The sequence below is a fragment of the Lygodium microphyllum genome, chromosome 8 (assembly GCF_053477565.2).
Source record: "Lygodium microphyllum isolate KBCC chromosome 8, Lygodium_microphyllum_v1.1.10, whole genome shotgun sequence".
NCBI classification, from domain to species: domain Eukaryota; kingdom Viridiplantae; phylum Streptophyta; class Polypodiopsida; order Schizaeales; family Lygodiaceae; genus Lygodium; species Lygodium microphyllum.
In genome coordinates this window covers 131,153,966-131,172,800 of record NC_141142.1, presented here as the reverse complement: position 1 = coordinate 131,172,800, position 18,835 = coordinate 131,153,966, and the positions used below count along the sequence as shown (strand labels likewise).

Here is an 18,835-nt window from a genome sequence, read left to right as displayed (position 1 = left end):
TGGGGACAGCAGAGAGTTTACTGCTGTAAACCCTAAATTACAGCAGTAATTAGGGTTTAGCAGCGACCTTGGGACCCGTGCCATCAGTCAAAGGCATTGTACATTGAAATCAACACCGGAAATTCGTGGAATTGTGAGGATTTCAGATGCCAGCCCATCTATTGTGAATTTGGGGTAGCAGTTGATCAGTTGGGGTTCCATTAGAGCAAGTCCTGGGTGCCCGAATGCTTTGATGATTATTGGAACAGCAAGGGGCTTTTGAATCAGCCAAGGAGATCGTGAAATGTCGGTTTGTAATTTATCCATTAGCAATTGAAATTAAAGAAATACCGAAAGGGGCGCCAGTTTTGGGGCCAACAGGGTGTCCACTGTCCAAGTTTATGAAGGTAAGTGAGCATTTCAGTTTATGTTCATTTGCTAATTGCTGCAATTAAGTGCTTGATCAGGTTAGACCACCCTATCCGAGAAGGAAGGCTGGTTTCAGATGCAAGGTCATCTTGAATCTTCTCCATCCTATGTGTGTGATTCCTCATTGTAGAGGAATGTGTGATAGAAAGCTGTTGTAGCTATAACTCGAGATAAAGACGATGTCCAAATGCCTGGGTTTGATAGGGAGATGCCAATCTCTTCCAAATCTTTGCGGCGATGTGGATACGACTTGCATACATGAGCATTGAATCTGCATAACTCAAAAAGAGATAAGAGCGGGGTCTGGCAGTCAACCAATCCCAAAAAGCGGTTGAATTTGAAGTCACACCATCATGGAGATGCATGGTGGGTTGGGGTATAATGAGAGTAACAAAATTCCAAAGGTCATAGGTGTTAAGAAGAACTCCGCTCGGCACGACCATAGAGGGTAGTTCGTCCCATTTAACTTCTCAGATGTGGGTAGAGAGGGTAGGACTAGCACTTGCTTAAGAGATGCTATCATTGCCAATCGGGCACAAGAAGCCCCGAGAGAATATAGAGGGAAAGAGTGATAGGGTGGTGGTCGGTTTGAATGGTCCCGAACCACATGATTCACTAAAGCACACATGCCGGGCATATCTGCCCTTCAAGAAAACAAAGAAGATGTGGCCACTAGGATGAAAAGCAACCAATAAGAGGTGCTCTTGGAGTAATCAGGATCTGTCAAGCTGTGGCACAGAAGAATACTGTAATCAGCAAGCTAGACGGGGAGTATCCAATGCCGAAAGAAACACACAATGCTGGATAGAAAGGGCTGACCACTGATTGCAGTTGAAGACAGGGCTTCAGCTTGTAAACACAAACAACTACCATTGGAGCTGCAAGGGTCTTCTGTAAATGCAGAGGATGAAGACTTTTAATGCTTGCAGATGGCCGCCCAGCTGAAGAACAGGGCCAGCCAAGTAGTAGGCAACTATTCTGGTACAATATCTGGCACCTAAGGGAGCTGTTGGCTCAAAATGCAGATCTGCCCAGTTGCCGTCCAGGAAAGCAGGCTGCCCAGCCTGTAGAAAAGTGCCCGTGCTGTGCTGATCAGTTGCCCAGCTGAAAGAAAGCCACCCAGAGACCGAAAACCTGTTGCCCAGTGGAGATGAAGGCCTACTGTCCCCAGTAGACAGAGAGGCCTGCACAAAACACAGATCTGTGGGTCTGTCCTGTGGTTGCCACTCAAGGAAAACAGGCTGCCCAGCCTGGATAATGCCACCCAGATAAGTAGGAGGTTCTGTACAGCAAAACACAAATGTAGAGAGAGTTGACTGCACAGGAATGAGGGCCTGTCCAGCAAAATAAAGCTGCCTAGCAGAGAAGAACACCGCCCTGCTGCAAACACAAGATTTCCAGCTGCTTCGGAGGAGAAAACAGGCCACCCTAGTTGAAAATATGAATTTGCAGCCCCCAAACTAGTGAGCAAAATGGCTGGTACCTCGAACATAGTGCTCCTTTTGAAAGATCTCTGGCTCCCATGTGTGGCTCTGATACCATGGGAGTGTGCAATAGGAAGGAAAGTGAACTTGGAGAGGAGACAGAGAGAGAATGTAGGTGAGAGGGGCAGTGGGACTGCAATGGTTGAAAGTACAATGTTGCAACAGTAAGCCCCAACATGTTGCTCTATGTGTCAGTAGGGGCTGGCAACAGCATTGCTGATCAAGTGATAGCATTTTGGAGGTGCCTCACAATAGGTGATTGCAGGAAATGCAGGTTGGAGCTGGCAGCACACAAATTTTAGGGTTTTTAGCAAATCTTAGCCAAATTTGATGGACAGTAGGAGAATTTCTGTTGTAAACCCTAAATTTTTACTGAATTAGGGTTTGACAACCACCTTGGGACGTGTGCCAACAAGAGAAGGCATTGTACATTGAAATCAACACTTGAAATTTGTGGAATTGACAGGGATTTTAGATGCCAGCCCATCCATTGTAAATTGGGGTAGCATTTGTTGAGTGGGTGGTTTAGCATTTGGCATGTTGGTGGTTCTATTTGTGTAAGTTATGGGTGAAAATCAAGGGGCAATTGGCCCACATTGCTCGTTGATTGTATGTATAGCAAGGAGCTTTTGGATCAACAAAGGATATTTTGGAATGTCATCTTGTACACTATCCATTAGCAATTAAAGTTAAAGAAATACTGAAAGGGGCGCCAGTTTTGGGGCCAACCGGGTGTCTATTGTCCAAGATTGTTAAGGTAATGTGTGCATTTTAGTTTATGCTCAGTTATTAATGGCTATAATTAAGTGCTTGATCAAGTTTTGCCAACCTATTTAAAGAGGAAGGCTGGCTTCATTTTGACGGAGGAGGCACCTTTTCTAGAGCTTGCAGTACAATGGTCTGCTTTTCCAGTCAGTGTTTTAGCATGTTCATTGTTGGGAATGAAGGCCTTGTGCCTTTTAAATGTGCTTGGGTGGTTGTACTTACACATATATATCTATCTACAAATCTAAAGGTACACACTCGTCATTGTACCTACATACGTGCTCACTCTCTACTCTGCTCTCACTCACTCTGTCTCTCACTGTGTGCAGCGATAGTCTTTGTCTTGATCTCCGTGCCTAATCGGTCCCTACAAACTGGCATTAGAGCGTAAGGTGTTGCAAATGATCATTAGGCTGAGGCAGAAGACCGGCGTGGTGACGAGATAGCTCAAAGGTGAGCAGGAGAGTCATAGGCGTGAGCTGCAAGCATCGTGTTGCCAACCATAGGTGACAGGGCCAGGCTCTAGTGAGGAGAGTGTGGCAGACTGGTGACCAGTTGACGGGAGTCTCTAGCAAGCGTGACGTGTGGGTAGCGGGAGCAGCAATTGACTGGACCAAGCGTGGACCAGGCACGCGACGGGCAGTAGTTGACGAACACCAGTTATGCGCAACGGACCGGACGTCTCCAGTTGGGCGGAACCAGCGGATGCTGACGAGCGCGACCAGCGGGCAGCAACTTGGTAGGCTTGATAGGTCACGGACTTGAACGGCCCGTTGACCCGCTTGTTTTTTTCCAAAAACATTTGAGATTACTTTTGCCTCCTCTCCTCGTGCGCACAAGCATAGTGTGCAGATCTGTGCAAAATTGAGCCAGAAATTTTGGGCTTTTCCCGAATTTGGGGATCTCAACACAGAATTGGACTATCTAACTCAGAAATTGCAAAGTCGGTGCACATTTGCTCGGGAATTTTGGGGCTTTTCACATTTTAGTGAAATTCTTTCAATTTCACTGAAATTAGTGCATGCAGGTCTTGGAAAATTTGGGGATTTGTCCAGATTTGGTGCGAGCAAGATGCAACAGTGATATCTGTCTCGGAAATTGCAGGAATTTGTGACATTTTGTCCCCGACATTTGGGGCTTTTAATGTACATGGGCAAATTGGGCTGAAATTTGCCCAATTTCTCGACATTGATGCACATTGGACCCCGTGCAATTTGGGGCTTTTGCAGTTTGGGCAAAATTTCTGCAGCATTTGGTCATTTTATGTACATGTAGGTTGAATTCTGCGCAATTTGGACATCTACACTTGGTAAAATTTGGGGGTTTTGCTGAAATTGCTTTATTTTGGCAAAACTAGCTTGTCCTATGCATGACAGAGGAAATGCAGTTGTGTGTTTGATGTTTTGAGCACAAAATTTTGGGGCTTTTGACCGTTTGTGTCAAATTTTATACCCGTGGGTACATGTACAACAGAAATTGCAGCTGAAATTTTGGGATTCCTCATGTAATGTGATTAATGCATATGCCCTTGCAACAACTGTAATCAATTGGATAATGCTGTAGCACATGGTTTGGTGCTTCTGAAAATTTAATTACAGATCTGAAATCTGTGCTTCTGCATGGTCATTTATTGTTGATTGGTACTTGTTTGTACCTTGGTCACTTGGGTGACAGTTTTGGGCCTGCATTTGTTGGTTTTTTGGTCACATTTGGGCTGAATATCATGGTTGGCAGCAATGACAGCAGTAATCTGATGCACATAAAGAAGCTTGAAGGTGCACATAATTTTGCAGTTTGGCAAAAGCAGTGCTACAATATCCTGTTACAAACGAAGCAGGCAAAGCTGATCAAAACCAAAAGGGCAAAGCCCACGGACATGGATTAGGACGATTGGGATGAGTTAAAGGAGCTTGCATGCTTAACCATAGAGCTATCGATTTCTGATGCCTTGCTCTTCAACATTGAAGGTTTGGATTCTATATATGCTTATATGGACTAGACTGGAAGAACTGTATGCACAAAAGAGTGTTGCAAGCAAAGTGTATTGGCTGAAAAAGCTTATGGATTTGCGTATGAAAGAGAGTCACAGCAATGTCTACTCATTTGAGTGAGTTTAACTCCATTTTCAGCTAGTTGGTTGCCTTGAAGTTCATGATTGATGAGGAATTTAAGGCTACTTTCTTTCTTTGCACTCTATCAGAGAGTTGGGATACATTCAGGACTGCTATGAGCAATTCTAATGTAATCCTTTTGTATGTTGATGTAGAGAGTGCTCTACTAATAGAAGAGATGAATCGGCAGAACAATGCATCCAGTAAGTCTTCCAGTAAATCACGTGGCAAAGATGTTGAATGCCATCATTGTGGCAAGAAGGGTCACTTCAAACGTGACTGCTACAAATGGAAGAAAGAGAAAGCAAAAGGCAAGAAGACAGATGATAGCAAGGAAGAGAAGAAGGACAGTCAGCCTAAGAAGAGCAGTGTAAAAATTGAGGAGGTGAATGTAGTCACTCATGACAGTGACAGTGGGAGTGACATACTCTTTGTCTCTTCATACTTTGGTGCACATGCTCTACTTGCAGATGTAGATGATGACATGCATACCTGGATTCTTGATTCAGGTGCTTCCTTTCATGTCACCCCTTATCGTAAGTGGTTCTCCGTCTATATAGGGGGTCGACATGGTGTTGTCCATCTTGGGGACAACTATGCATGTGAGATTGCAGGTATTGGCAGTGTGCAGTTACAGTTTGAGTATGCCTTTGTCTTTACACTTCAACATGTATGGCATGTACCTCAGCTCAAGAAGAGCTTGATTAGCACAGGGCAACTAGATGATGATGGTTTTCATACTACCTTTGGTGATGGAAAATGGAAGATCTGTAAGGGATCAAGAGTGATTGCCAGAGGTTGCAAAAGTGATACTTTGTATCCACTTCATGTATCTAGTGTGCGTGACCATGTTGTTGCCGTGATCGAGCAGCCAAGCGTTTCTTTGTGGCATTGCCAGTTGGGACACATGAGTCAAACAAGAATGAAAGTGCTCTCTCGTTTGGGTTACTTGACTTGTTTTCGTTATGCTGATTTTGAGTATTGTGATCATTGTATTTATGGCAAACATGCACAGACGTCTCACAAAAAGTCTCTTTCTTTGAAATCTTCTCCTCTAGAGTTAGTACATTCGGATGTATGTCAAATGCTAGGATTATCTTTAGGGGGAAAGAAATGTTTTGTGAGCTTTGTCGATGATGCTACATGGAAAGTATGGGTTTATCCTATTCGTAGCATGGATGAAGTGCTTGACAAGTTTAAAAAATTCTTGGCATTGGCTGAAAATTAGACACTTAAGTGTCTTCGCTCTGACAATGGTGGGGAATATGTGTCCAAGGCCTTTTAGGCATTTTTTGATAGCAAAGGGATAAAGAGGAGCTCACTGCTCCTCATAATCCACCCCAAAATGGAGTAGTAGAGCGTATGAATCAGGCCATACAGGGTAAGGTCCGTGCAATGCTGTCTCATGCTGCATTACCCCATGATTTTTGGGTAGAGGCTGCTATGACAGCCATTCACTTGATCAATCGGTCACCAAACAGGTATTTGGGGGGGGAGGGGGGGAGGGGAGTTTCCTAAGAAGCGTGGTTGGGCAAGCCACCTTTATATGCTCATCTGAAAGCGTTTGGTTGTGAGGCTTTTGTGTACATTTGTAAAGAAAAACGCAACAAACTTGAGCCAAAGTCCTGTAAATGCATTTTTCTAGGATATGGTGACGAGGGTGAAATGGTGTTAGATTGTGGGATCCCGAGAAACGGAAAGTAGTACATAGCAATGATATTATATTCCGGGAAGATCGCATGCACAAATAGCCCGAAAAGACTGAGGAGGTCCGTAGGGTAGTATTCCGGAAAGAAATACCTTTTGGACAGTAAAATGTGCCCGCTGTACAGCAGCAAATACCTGCTGTAAATGAACCTGTAAATGCAAGAAATTTTCAGCCAGCTATTGCCCATGAAAATGAGCCATTACATGTGTAGGAACAGCCAGGACAACATGCTATTAATGTTGATTTGCAGGCTGAATTGCCAGGACAGCATGCTGAAAATGGAAATTTGCAAGAACAGCCAACAAACAATGACCATTGGGTTAGGAGATCGTCTGGGGCTACTAGACAACCTGACAGGTTTGTTTCTAGTGCAATTAATGTGGCTTATTATATCATGTTGACAGACTGTGATGAACCATCTTGCTTCAAGGAAGCAATGGACAGACAGGACAACAAGAAATGGTATAAAGCCATGTTGTCAGAGATGGAATCTCTTGAGAAAAATGGGCTTGGGACTTGGTGCAGATACTTAAAGGGCAGAAATCCCTTCCATGCAAATGGGTTTACAAGATGAAGGTCACTTCTGGTTCCTCAGCAAAGTATAAAGCAAGATTGGTTGCAAAGAGGTATAAGCAAGAGCATGGAATTGACTTTGATGAGATTTTCTCTCTTGTAGTCAAGATGACTACATTGAGAACCATTTTGGGGTTGGTTGCAGTTGTGGATATGGAGCTCATACAGATGGATGTAAAGACTGCGTTTTAACATGGTGATCTGCATGAAGACATATATATGCAGTAGCGTGAAGGGTTTGTTGAACAAGGGAAGTAAAAATGGTATGTAAACTCAAAAAGAGTTTGTATGGGCTGAAACAAGCACCAAGAGAATGGTGTCATAAGTTTGATATATACATGCAGTCTCAAGGCTTTCATAGAAGTGTTTATTTTCACAGAAAGTCCACTTTTGGGTATGTGTTTATTTTCATAGAAGGAGCAGTCTCTTGGATCTCCAGGCTACAAAAGTGTGGATTGTCTACTACAGAGGTAGAGGATGTGGTTGTTTCCACTGAGGCATGCAAGGAGGCTTTATGGCTTTCACGTCTGGTGGGAGAGCTTGGCATCACAGAGTTACTTGTTCTCCATTGTGATAGTCGGAGTGCTATCATGCTAGCACAGAATCCTGTCTTTCATGCAAAGACAAGGTACACACAGGTGAAGTACCACTTCATTAGAGATGTACTTGACAGCAAAAGCCTTGAGCTTGTCAAAGTACATACAGATGATAACCTTGCAGACCTTCTCACGAAGGGTCTTCTAGCGAAGCGGTTTGCTCATTGCCGACATATGATAGGAGTTGGATAGATATATGTATTTCAGCTTTGTACATACGTAGCCTTAGCTGATTTTTTTTCTCCTCTTAAGGCACATTGCCTTTAGATAGGAGGTTGTTGGGAATAAAGGCCTCGTGCCTTTTAAATGTGCTCGGTTGTGAACACACCCTTAGCACTTGTACTTACACATATATATCTATCTAAAAACCTAAAGGTACACACTCGTCACTGTACCTACATACGTGCTCACTCTCTACTTTGCTCTCACTCACTCTCTCTGTCTCTCACTGCGTGTAGCGACAGTCTTTGTCTCGATCTCCGTGCCTAATTGGTCCCTACATTCATGTTGGCTAAGGATTATTTGCAGTCCTTTGTATTTCTTTTGTAGTGGCTGGAAGGTGTGCTTACACTTGATTGAGGTGATCAACATTTTATGCATGAGGTCAGCCTTTTTTAGCACATGTTGACAACAACAATTGGTAAAATTTTTTGGTCTCTAGCTATAAATAGCCATTTCCAATTGGTCATCATTCAACTTTGTAGATCTTTGGCATACTCCAATAATCGGGACTCTCCTCTGTCTTTTGGTTTGCTATCTATCATCAGCTTGATTTGGTACCCTCATTGACACTTTGGGTTCATGTAGGGATTGATTAATCCACATTGTTTGAAGCAGATTTGTCACAAAGAACGCACGTTTTCCAGACTTTGTTGTCCACTATAACTAGCAATCACAAGGTTCAATTTGCCCCCTTGATTGTGGAATCAAGGAAGCCCAAATTGAATCCATTCCTATTGCATGCAAATCACCCCACTTGTAGACCTAGAATCTCACCCAGTTTGCTATCCTTTGGTTGAATTCACAACAATAACTTTCCTCAATCATCGAGGCATGTACGCACACATCCCGATGTTGTCATGGAAACCCTAATCCTTGCTCCCTGGACATTGAGAACAGCAAATCATCAATCCACAACACATTAGGTTCAAATCAAAGCTCAAATCTTCAAGTTCCATTGCCAGATTCAGCATGCGTGTGATATAGATAAGGGAGAACAAACAAGAAATAGAAAATTTCGATTTCCAACCTTTCACCAGCAGCACTTATCCCCAAATTGCCCCTTGATTACAATAACATTTAGACACAAATTGGGTCTTCTCCTTTTGCATGCAAGCCACTTTGACTGTAGATGAGCAAATCTTCTTTAGATTTGTTGTTATCTCTTAGGTTTCTAGCAAATCCCTAGGTTGCATGGATTAGCTTTGAAGGGATGCTTCTTGAGATGGCTGAAGAGAGAGAGAGAGTTGATGAAGATGAGAGAGAATTCTGATTTTATCGCATAGACTTGCCTTGACAGTAGTAATCAGCTGTAAAGTAGGGTTCTATTGCTGTCAGACTATCCAAATTAAGGCTCAGCTGCCATCCTTTGCACTAGATTGTGCATCAGCTCTTGTCAATTGCCCCCAAACTGTTTTCACAGCCTTCTCTAGCCTTGCATGGCCTAGAAACCACCCTAGAATGGGAAATAACGAGCCCAACTAACACCAGCCTTCCTTTTTATGAAGGGTGGTGGAACTCTAAAATGCATTGATTTACAGGAATTTACAGCAAGCAATAAATTCACAAAATTGACATGAACACTTTAACACTTGGAATGTGGACAACCGATACCTGATTGGCACAAAAACTGGTGTCCCCTGTTGTCTTTCTTTAACTTGTACTGCTTTGATATAGGCTGATATATCTACAAATTCCAATAGTTTGGGCTGTCACAAATGACCAACAATATTAGGATTCAAATTGGCCATCAATACAAGTACATGCACACAGAAATTGGGTCAAGAACACTTGCATGTAGATTGTAAATGACCAGCAACATCAAGCCCCAAATTGCCCCTCTATTGTTGCATGCAAATCAGCCCACCTATAGGTCTAGAATTTCGCCTATTCTTTTGTCCTCTAGTTGAATATACATTAGCAGCTGACTCGAATCATTGAGGCATGCATGCACACATTCCAATGCTACCATGCAAACCTTGATCCTCATTGGTTACACATTGAGATCAACAACTTAGCAACCACAATACAATTTAAAAAGTCAGCATGTTGGGTTTGCTTTGGTACATATCGAATAGTGCCATCATGCTCTCTACTGTTGATGGGACCAAAAGGGAAAGCATGTAGCGCAATTGATAGTGTGGTTTCCTAGTTCGAGTAACACAATTGCTTTGTTGAAGGCATGTATCATTTTGTTGCTATATTATCCTCCATGTTGAAAGGAATTGCATCTTGTTGACTTGAAAGAGATTTATAAACTTAACATAGATCAAAAGACAGGAAATAAAGTTGTTGCATATGTGATCTTGCTTTTTGAGCAAGGCCTTTGAGCATGTTTTTAGTTAGGCCTTCTGTTGATGATACTGATATTGAAATTATTTATGATGGCAAAGTTTATGTGTTTGTGATTCTTATAATAAAAGATCATTTGATTTGTGAACCATACCGACTAAATCTATTGATGCCCTACGTAGGAGCATGATCCTCCACCATGGCTTCATCGAATGCGAGAGTTGGGGTACCCCCCTGGATATCTTGGTGAGTAATGTGCTTTTGGTATATTTTAGAAGTTCTACGTTCAGATTTGGTTTATAAATCAATATGACAAAAATGAAAACATTCATGAAAGGTGTATCAGTTTGGCAGTTTATTTGAGGATTGTGGTTTTATTCTACATTTCTCGTTATAGATATGAGAATGTTATTCAAAGGTAAAAGAGGTGATGGGTAGAGAAATGAACCTATGTGTTCCACATGCATTGTAGGCCCTCTTTGTTGTGCATGAAAGCTCAAGAGGAAGCTATTATTTTTATTGAAGAGCTCATTGACATGCAATACACCAGTTAGATAACGACAACCTAATTTAAGTCTATATTCGAAAGTCTCTTTTAATGTGCAAGAATATAGGGCTTGCAAGTGTGAGCTTAGATAGTATATACTCATGCTGGCTTATTTTTAAGAATGGCTAGTAGAGGTGAAGGTGAGCCAAATTAATAAAAGGGTTCACAAGGTGGTCTAGGGAGAACGGGAAAAGAAGTCGAGGCAAGGGAGTGGAAATCCAATTGAGGTGGCATTGAGAACAAAAAGTATAGAAGTAATATACTCGAGCTTTTGCCGTTAACACATGTCTCCTTGTAAGTGATTTAAGTGTTCTTTAAGGGTGTGGATGGTGCTTTAGAGCTCTAGGATGGTGATCATTGAGACTTGGTCATTGCTAAATAATAGGTGACATTGCACCTTCTAGATATATTGTTGGGTGAAATTTAACACTCTGATTGAGATGTAGAACCTGTTTGCTAAAGGAGTGCCTCCAACCCAACCACACATGAGCCAATCTGGAGGATCAAAGTGGTATTATGTATCTCAACTTCATAAAGTTGGTGCGTGAACTTGGTTGACTGTCAAAAGAGAGCCCGTAGTTTATACAACTAAAACTAGGCTTTCCTTGGTGCAAGACTGAAGGCACCTTCACACAAACTGCACTTGCTCACATCCCCATAGGCAATATCTTGGGATTTGTAGGCACTAGTTGGAGCATCTTTGACACCCCCCTTTGGTTGCATTTGAATCTAGCAACTGCCATAGCCACCTTGCCATGTAACCAACCACAATAAAAGGGGACTTGTCTTAGATGACAATTGTCCATAGGCACCTTGAGAAAGCTTGTATGAATGGATTTGTAATGCTGTGCAAGAAGATATGTCTACCAGTCTTGTGTGTGTAGTCGACCCTTAGATGGTAGTTGTTCCACAAGCTCCTTGAGAAGGCTTGTGTGAATGGATTTGTAATGCTATGCCCAACACAATGCCTACTATTAGTGGGTCTCTAGTCCTCATCACCATGCAAAGAAGATATGTCTCAATCTCAATCGAGCTCAAGTAAAACTAGACTCTCTTACTCAGGGTTGTGCACTTGTGTCAATCCTATCAAGCAAATGAGGATCAATCTTGTAAGATTTCCCTCTCAAATGAGCCAATATTGGTTGAGACTATTCCGAGATTCCTTTTGTTGCTTATCTTGCACCATGAAGTAATTAGTAGTTAAGTGTGGCTCCTAGGAAGACTCCAAACGTACCCAAGGGTAAGACTTTTGCCACCCAAAGGGCCCCTTGTGGTGGCTAGATAATTTTGCACAATGGCTTCAAGCACTTTATAAGGTAGTTGTGTGAGAACTATGTTCAAGACGGTGCCAATTCCCTTGTGATTCACCATCCCTGGTTTTTGAGCAATGACTTGCCATCAACATGTTGACAAATGTCTATCCATACTTTGATTGACTGGGATGGCTTTACCTTTCAAATTGTCCATTCAAAGTGGGAGCATTCTCCAAGCTATTGCCCTTGAATCCTTATGGGATGCCCATATGATATAAGAGGCTGCCTATCAATCTCCTCCTAGCACTTTGGGGGCTCTAGATTCCTAGGTGCTTGTCAACATCCTGCTAGCATGTGTTCCCTTAGCTATTTTCCGCGTGTCCTTATGGGATGCCCATATAGGCCACTTATCAATCTTCTACTAGCACCCTGGGGGCTTGAGAATCCTAGTTGCCTATTTATCCCCTCTTAGCATCCTAGGGACTTTGGAATTGACTTTCTTCGAAGTCTTTGCCATACTCTTAGAAGGCTTTGAAGCTTACATTCCATGGAGGTGATAATAGTATCATTCCATGGTCTTGTGGAGAAGGTCTACTATGTTGGAGTAAGATCTTTGATCACAAGCTTTCCTAGTTGGGGTTCACTTTGATGTAGGTTAATGATGGCCATACCATCCTTGGATATGTAACATATGATCCTAGCGACCTTAGTTGAAGGGTGCAATGATCTGTCTAAACTAGACCTTGGTAAGTTTAGAATTAGGCAATATACCTTGGTGTTGAAAGTGTAGAGAGATACATAACGTATGCTAGTTTGCGAAAGCTACCTTAGTCGGGGAGTCCCATGATCTATTTGAACTATACCTTAGGAAGTTTAGGGTTGAGCAATATACATTAGCATTGGTGAGAAAGTGTGGAGAGAGACATAATGTATGCTAGTTTCCCAAAGCCACCTTAATAAGGGAGTCTCATGATCTGTTTGAACTATACCTTAGGAACTTTAGGGTTAAGCAATATACCTTGGCATTGGTGAGTAGAATATGCGTGTGTGTATACATGCATGCATGCAAGTAAGTACATGTATACGTATATGTGGATGTACACAATACATAGACACATGCATGTATGCATGTATCCATCCATCCATAGATACATGTAAGGAGGGTCCCAATAGTTGCGTGAGAAAAAAATGGCTAAAAAACAAAATGAGGAAAGGAGCTTACAACTGATACGAATGCTGATGTAGATACTATTAGGTCGTTTACACATAGAAATGTTGGGGCAGCAAGCTGAAATTTGTTAGAATTAGAGTTGAATTAGGTGATTTGGATGAGTTGGATGAAAATCCTCAAATATTGCATGTGAATGTAGTGACGGGAAGCGCGAGGATCAAGATACTGAGTCCTTACTAGCAACAGAGAGAGTGTGAGTGAGAGAGAGAGCAGAGTAGTCAGGAGAGTGAACACGATTTTTGGGTACAATGACGAGTGTACCACTTTAGGTTTTTAGAAAAGAATCAACTAAGACTGTTGGGAATAAAGGCCCTCCTGCCTTTAAATGTGCTCGGGTGTGAACACATTCTTAGCACTTGTACTTACACATATATATCTATCTAAAAACCTAAAGTGGTACACTCTCGTCATTGTACCCAAAATTGTGCACACTCTCTGCTCTGCTCTCTCTCTCTCTCTCTCTCTCTCTCTCTGTGTCTCTCCGCGCGTAACGAACACCTACTGTCTCGATCTTCGTGCTGACCTGTCACTACAAACTGGTATTAGAGCTGCGGTTGAGGCATTCGTACCTCTCGGAGTTCGAGCAGGATTGGCAAATGGGGTGACGGTTGGCAGTGGGGCGATGATTGTTCGACTGGTGACGACTAGCAGTCGCGACCAGGCGAGCGCAACTATCGACACGTGAAGGAGTAGTTGCAGCGATAAGCGAGCTGCACGACGGAATCATTGGTGGCAACCTCCACACGCGACGGATCAGCTAGTGAGACTGTCGACATGCGATGCGATAGCAGGTACCAAGCGATGACGTGCATGGCGGGTTCGTTGACCTATCGTTCAACATTTTTTTAATTCAACATTAAATTTTTTTTTTTTGAAGCTCCCCTACCAAGGGTTCACGCGTGGAGGCACAACTCAAATTTCCGTGCAAGTCAAGCCCAAAAATTTGGGGCTTTTTCCAAATTTGGGGATCTTAACACAGAATTGGACAATCTAACTTAGAAATTGCAAAGTCGGTGCACATTTGCCTAGGAATTTTGGGGTTTTTTCTTATTTTAGTGAAATTCTTTCAATTTCACTGAAATTAGTGCATGCAGGACTTGGAAAATTTGGGGATTTGTCCAGATTTAGTGCGAGCAAGATGCAACAATGATATTTGTCTTAGAAATTGTAGGAATTTGTGACATTCTGCCTCCGACATTTGGGGCTTTTCATGTACAAGCACAAATTGGGTTGAAATTTATCCAATTTCTCGACATTGATGCAAATTGGATCCCATGCAATTTGGGGCTTTTGCAGTTTGGGCAAAATTTGTGCACCATTTGGTCATTCTATGTACATGCAGGTTCAATTCCATGTAATTTGGACATCCAACACTTGGAAAATTTGGGGTTTTTGCTGAAATTGCTCTATTTTGGCAAAATTGGCATGTTCTATGCATGACAGAGAAAATGCAGATGTGTGGTTGATGCTTTGAGCACAAGAATTTTGGGGATTTTGACCGTGTGTGTCAAATTTTATGCCCGTGGGTACATGTACAACAGAAATTACAGCTTAAATTTGGGATTTCTCATGTAATGTGATGCATATGCCCTTGGAACAGTTGTAATCAGTTGTGGAATGCTGTAGTACATGGTTTGGTGCTTCTGAATTTTTTTGTGCAATCTAGGCCCAGAAATTTAGGGCTTTTCTAGATTGAGTGCTGTTCATGCAAAATCGAGGCATCTGCGTCAGAAATTGTGGACATTGTGCGCATTTAAATTGGGGATTTCGCCAAAGTTATTGAAATTTTGCTCATCTGAGTGAAATTTCTCAACATTGGACCCATAAATTTGGGGCTTTTGACCGTGCATGTAAAATTTTATGCCATGGGTACATGTACAACAGAAATTGCAGCTAAAATTTGGGACTTCTCATGTACTGTGATGTATTCGCCCTTGGAACAGCTGTAATCAGTTGTGGAATGCTGTAGCACATGGTTTGGTGCTTCTGAAAATTTACTTACAGATCTGAAATTTTTGCTTCTACGTGGTCATTTATTGCTAGTTGGTACTTGCTTGTACCTTGGTCACTTGTGTGACAGTTTGGGCTTGCATTTGCTGAATTTTTTGGTCACATTTGGGCTGAAAATAATGGCTGGCAGCAGTGACAGTAGTAATCTCATGCACATAAAGAAGCTCGAAGTAGCACATAACTTTGTAGTCTGGCAAAAACAGTGCCACAATATCCTATTGCAAAAGAAGCAGGCAAAGCCAATTAAGACCAAAGGGGCAAAGCCCGCAGACATGGAAGAGGAAGATTGGGATGAGTTAAATGAGCTTGCACGCTCAACCATCGAGCTATCGATTTTTGTTGCCTTGTTGTTTAACATTGAAGGTTTGGATTTTGCATATGCTATTTGGACTCGGCTGGAAGATTTGTATGCATAGAAGAGTGCTGCAAGCAAAGTGTATTGGCTGAAAAAGCTTTTGGATTTGCGTATGAAAGAGGGTACAACAATGTCTACTCACTTGAGTGAGTTTAACTCCATTTTCAGCTAGCTGGTTGCCTTGAAATTCTTGATGGATGAAGAATTTAAGGCTATGTTGTTACTTTGCACTCTACCAGAGAGTTGGGATACATTCAGGATTGTTATGAGCAATTCTAATGCGATTCTTTTGTATGCTGATGTAGAGAGTGCTCTCCTCATGGAAGAAATGAATCGGCAAAACAATGCATCCAGTAAGTCTTCTAGTGCTTTGCATACTAGGGGCAGATCACTGCAGAAAGGCAAATCTGATAGCAAGGGACGTAGTAAATCACGTGGCAAAGATGTTGAATGCCATCATTGTGGCAAGAAGGGTCAGTTTAAACATGACTGCTACAAATGGAAGAAAGAGAAAGAAAAGGGCAAGAAGAGAGATGATAGCAAGGAAGAGAAGAAAGAGAGTCAGCCTAAGAAGAGCTGTGTCAAAATTGAAGAGGTGAATGTAGTCACTCATGACAGTGACAGTGGGAATGAGGTACTCTTTGTCTCTTCACACTTTGGTGCACATGCTTTACTTGCAGATACAGATGATGACATGTATACCTGGATTCTCGATTTAGATGCTTCCTTTCATGTCACCCCTCATCGTGAGTGGTTCTCTGCCTATACAGGGGGTCGACATGGTGTTGTCCATCTTGGGGACAACTATGCATGTGAGATTGTAGGTATTGGCAATGTGCAGTTACAACTTTAGCATGGCTATGTCTTTAGACTTCAGCATGTACGGCATGTACCTCAGCTCAAGAAGAGCTTGATTAGCACAGGGCAGCTAGATGATGATGGTTTTCATACCACCTTTGGTGATGGAAAATGGAAGATCTGTTAGGGATTAAGAGTGATTGCCAGAGGTTGTAAAAGTGATACTTTGTATCCTCTTCATGTATCTAGTGTGAGTGATCATGTTGTCATTGTGACTGAGCAGCCAAGCGTTTCTTTGTGGCATGGCCGGTTGGGACACATGAGTCAAACATGAATGAAAGTGCTTTCTCGTTTGGGTTACTATCCTTGTTTTTGTTATGTTGATTTTGAGCACTGTGATCATTGTATTCATGGTAAACATGCACAGACGTCTCATAAAAAGTCTCTTTCTTTGAAATCTTCTCCTCTAGAGTTAGTACATTCGGATATTTGTCAGATGCGAGGATTATCTTTAGGGGGAAATAAATATTTTGTCACCTTTTTCGATGATGCTACATGAAAGGTATGGGTTTACTCTATTCGTAGCAAGGATGAAGTGCTAGACAAGTTTAAAAAATTCTTGGCATTGGCTGAAAATCAGATTGATAAGACACTTAAGTGTCTTTGCCTTGACAATGGTGGGGAATATGTGTCCAAGGCCTTTCAGGCATTTTGTGACAGCAAAGGGATAAAGAGGGACCTCACTGCCCCTCATAAACCACCCCAAAATGGAGTTGCAGAGCGTATGAATCAGACCATAGAGGATAAGGTCCGTACAATGCTGTCTCATGCTGTATTAACCCATGGTTTTTGGGCAGAGGCTGTTAACTTAATTAATTCGTCACCAAACAGGTCTTTGGGGGAGGGGAGTTTCCCAAGAAGCGTGGTCGAGCAAGCCACCTTCATATGCTCACCTGAAAGTGTTTGGCTGCTAGGCTTTTGTGCACATTCGTGAGTGACACTAGGGTTAGGGTTGATTTTGGGGTTTCCTATGATGGTTAAGTTGTTAGGGTTTTATTTTTTATTATTTAAAGACACTTCGTGCCTCATTTGCATAAGTGTGGTATTATTAAGTGTGATTGCCTTGAGCCTCTTTTACTCATCAATACACTCCTTATTTAGTGTGATCACCTTGAGCCTCTTTCACTCATCAATACACTCCTTATTCTTGATGGAGTATCATTGTGCATCGGTTAATTCTTTCATTCTCATTCATGTTCTATTGAATTAATCGCACAATTGCTCCATGCTTGGTTCAATGGTAGTAGCTCTTGGTTGTGAACATCCAAGCTCCTTCAACAACTTTTTAAGCCAAATAGTCTCATAAGCGGTAGCACAAGCTGCTTGATGCTTAGCCTTTGTAGATGATAGGGCAATTGTGGGTTGCTTCTTGCTACTCCATGAGATAGCACCTATACTCAAAATGAAGCAATAAATTGTTGTCGACCCTCTATGGTCAAGATCTCCAATCCCTGTTAACCTTGTAACACCAAAGCCGAACTACTTGCCCTTGCTAGATAAAATAGGCCAAGGTTGAAAGTACTCCCTAGGAACTATAGTATCCTCAAGGCGGCTTGCCAATGAACTTGCTTAGGTTCACTGTTAATTCTTGCAAACAAACCAACAGGGAAACACAAATCAATCGGAGTATTCAAAAGCTAGATCAACAACCCAACCAATTGTTTGTAGTAGGAAGTATTTGCCAATAGGGAATTTGTATGAGTTGTAGCCTTCCAATTCAGATCTATGGAAGCAGAAATAGTTTGATACTCTTGTGTCTCAAAAGTAGTAAAAAATTCTTACACATACCGCTTCTCGGAGAGGAAGATTCCTTCTCAATTTGCCATATCTCATGACCTAGGAAGAAGTGAAGAACCCTCGAATCCGTCATCTCAAACTTCTCATTGAGTGCTTTTTTAGTAAGCTTGACCATCTGGACATGGTCACCTGTAAATACGAGATTGTTCACATAAGCCACAAACATTGCATGCCCTCCAACTATAATGTGGATGCCCAAATTTGGATCGGATGTAGACCTTTCAATACCCTAACTTATCTTGAAGGAATGAGTCCATCTTCTCATTCCAAGCATGAGGAGCTTGTTTGAGGTCATAAAGTGCCTTCTTTAACCTGTATATCTCCAGAAAAGCTAGGAGGCTGCTCTACAAAGATATTCTTCTTTAACTCATTGTTGAAGAACACAAACTTAACATCCAGCTGGTAACCCAACGATCTCCTATGGTTGGCAAGACCTAAAACCATCCGAATGGTGGCCTTACGAGTTGTGGGTGCAAAAGCATTATGGAAATCAACACCTAGCTATTGTGGAAAATCCTTGGCAACCAACCGGTGCCTCGTGCTCGCGAGTGTACCATCATTGAGATACTTGGTCTTAAAGATCCACTCGACTCCAATCACCTTGCGATGAGTGGACGGAGGCACAAGA

The 18,835-nt window shown here is 42.2% G+C and overlaps 1 protein-coding gene across 2 annotated transcripts in view; it reads left to right on the top strand.

Moving 5' to 3' along the window:
* Positions 1-18,835, top strand: part of LOC148032861 (uncharacterized) — a 49,632-nt gene that overhangs the window by 17,275 nt on the left and 13,522 nt on the right. For both annotated transcript variants that reach the window (XM_087683529.1, XM_087683528.1), the window contains exon 7: positions 10,339-10,402. In XM_087683529.1, the coding sequence (XP_087539655.1) occupies positions 10,339-10,402 (64 nt within the window). The remainder of the gene's footprint in view (positions 1-10,338; positions 10,403-18,835) is intronic.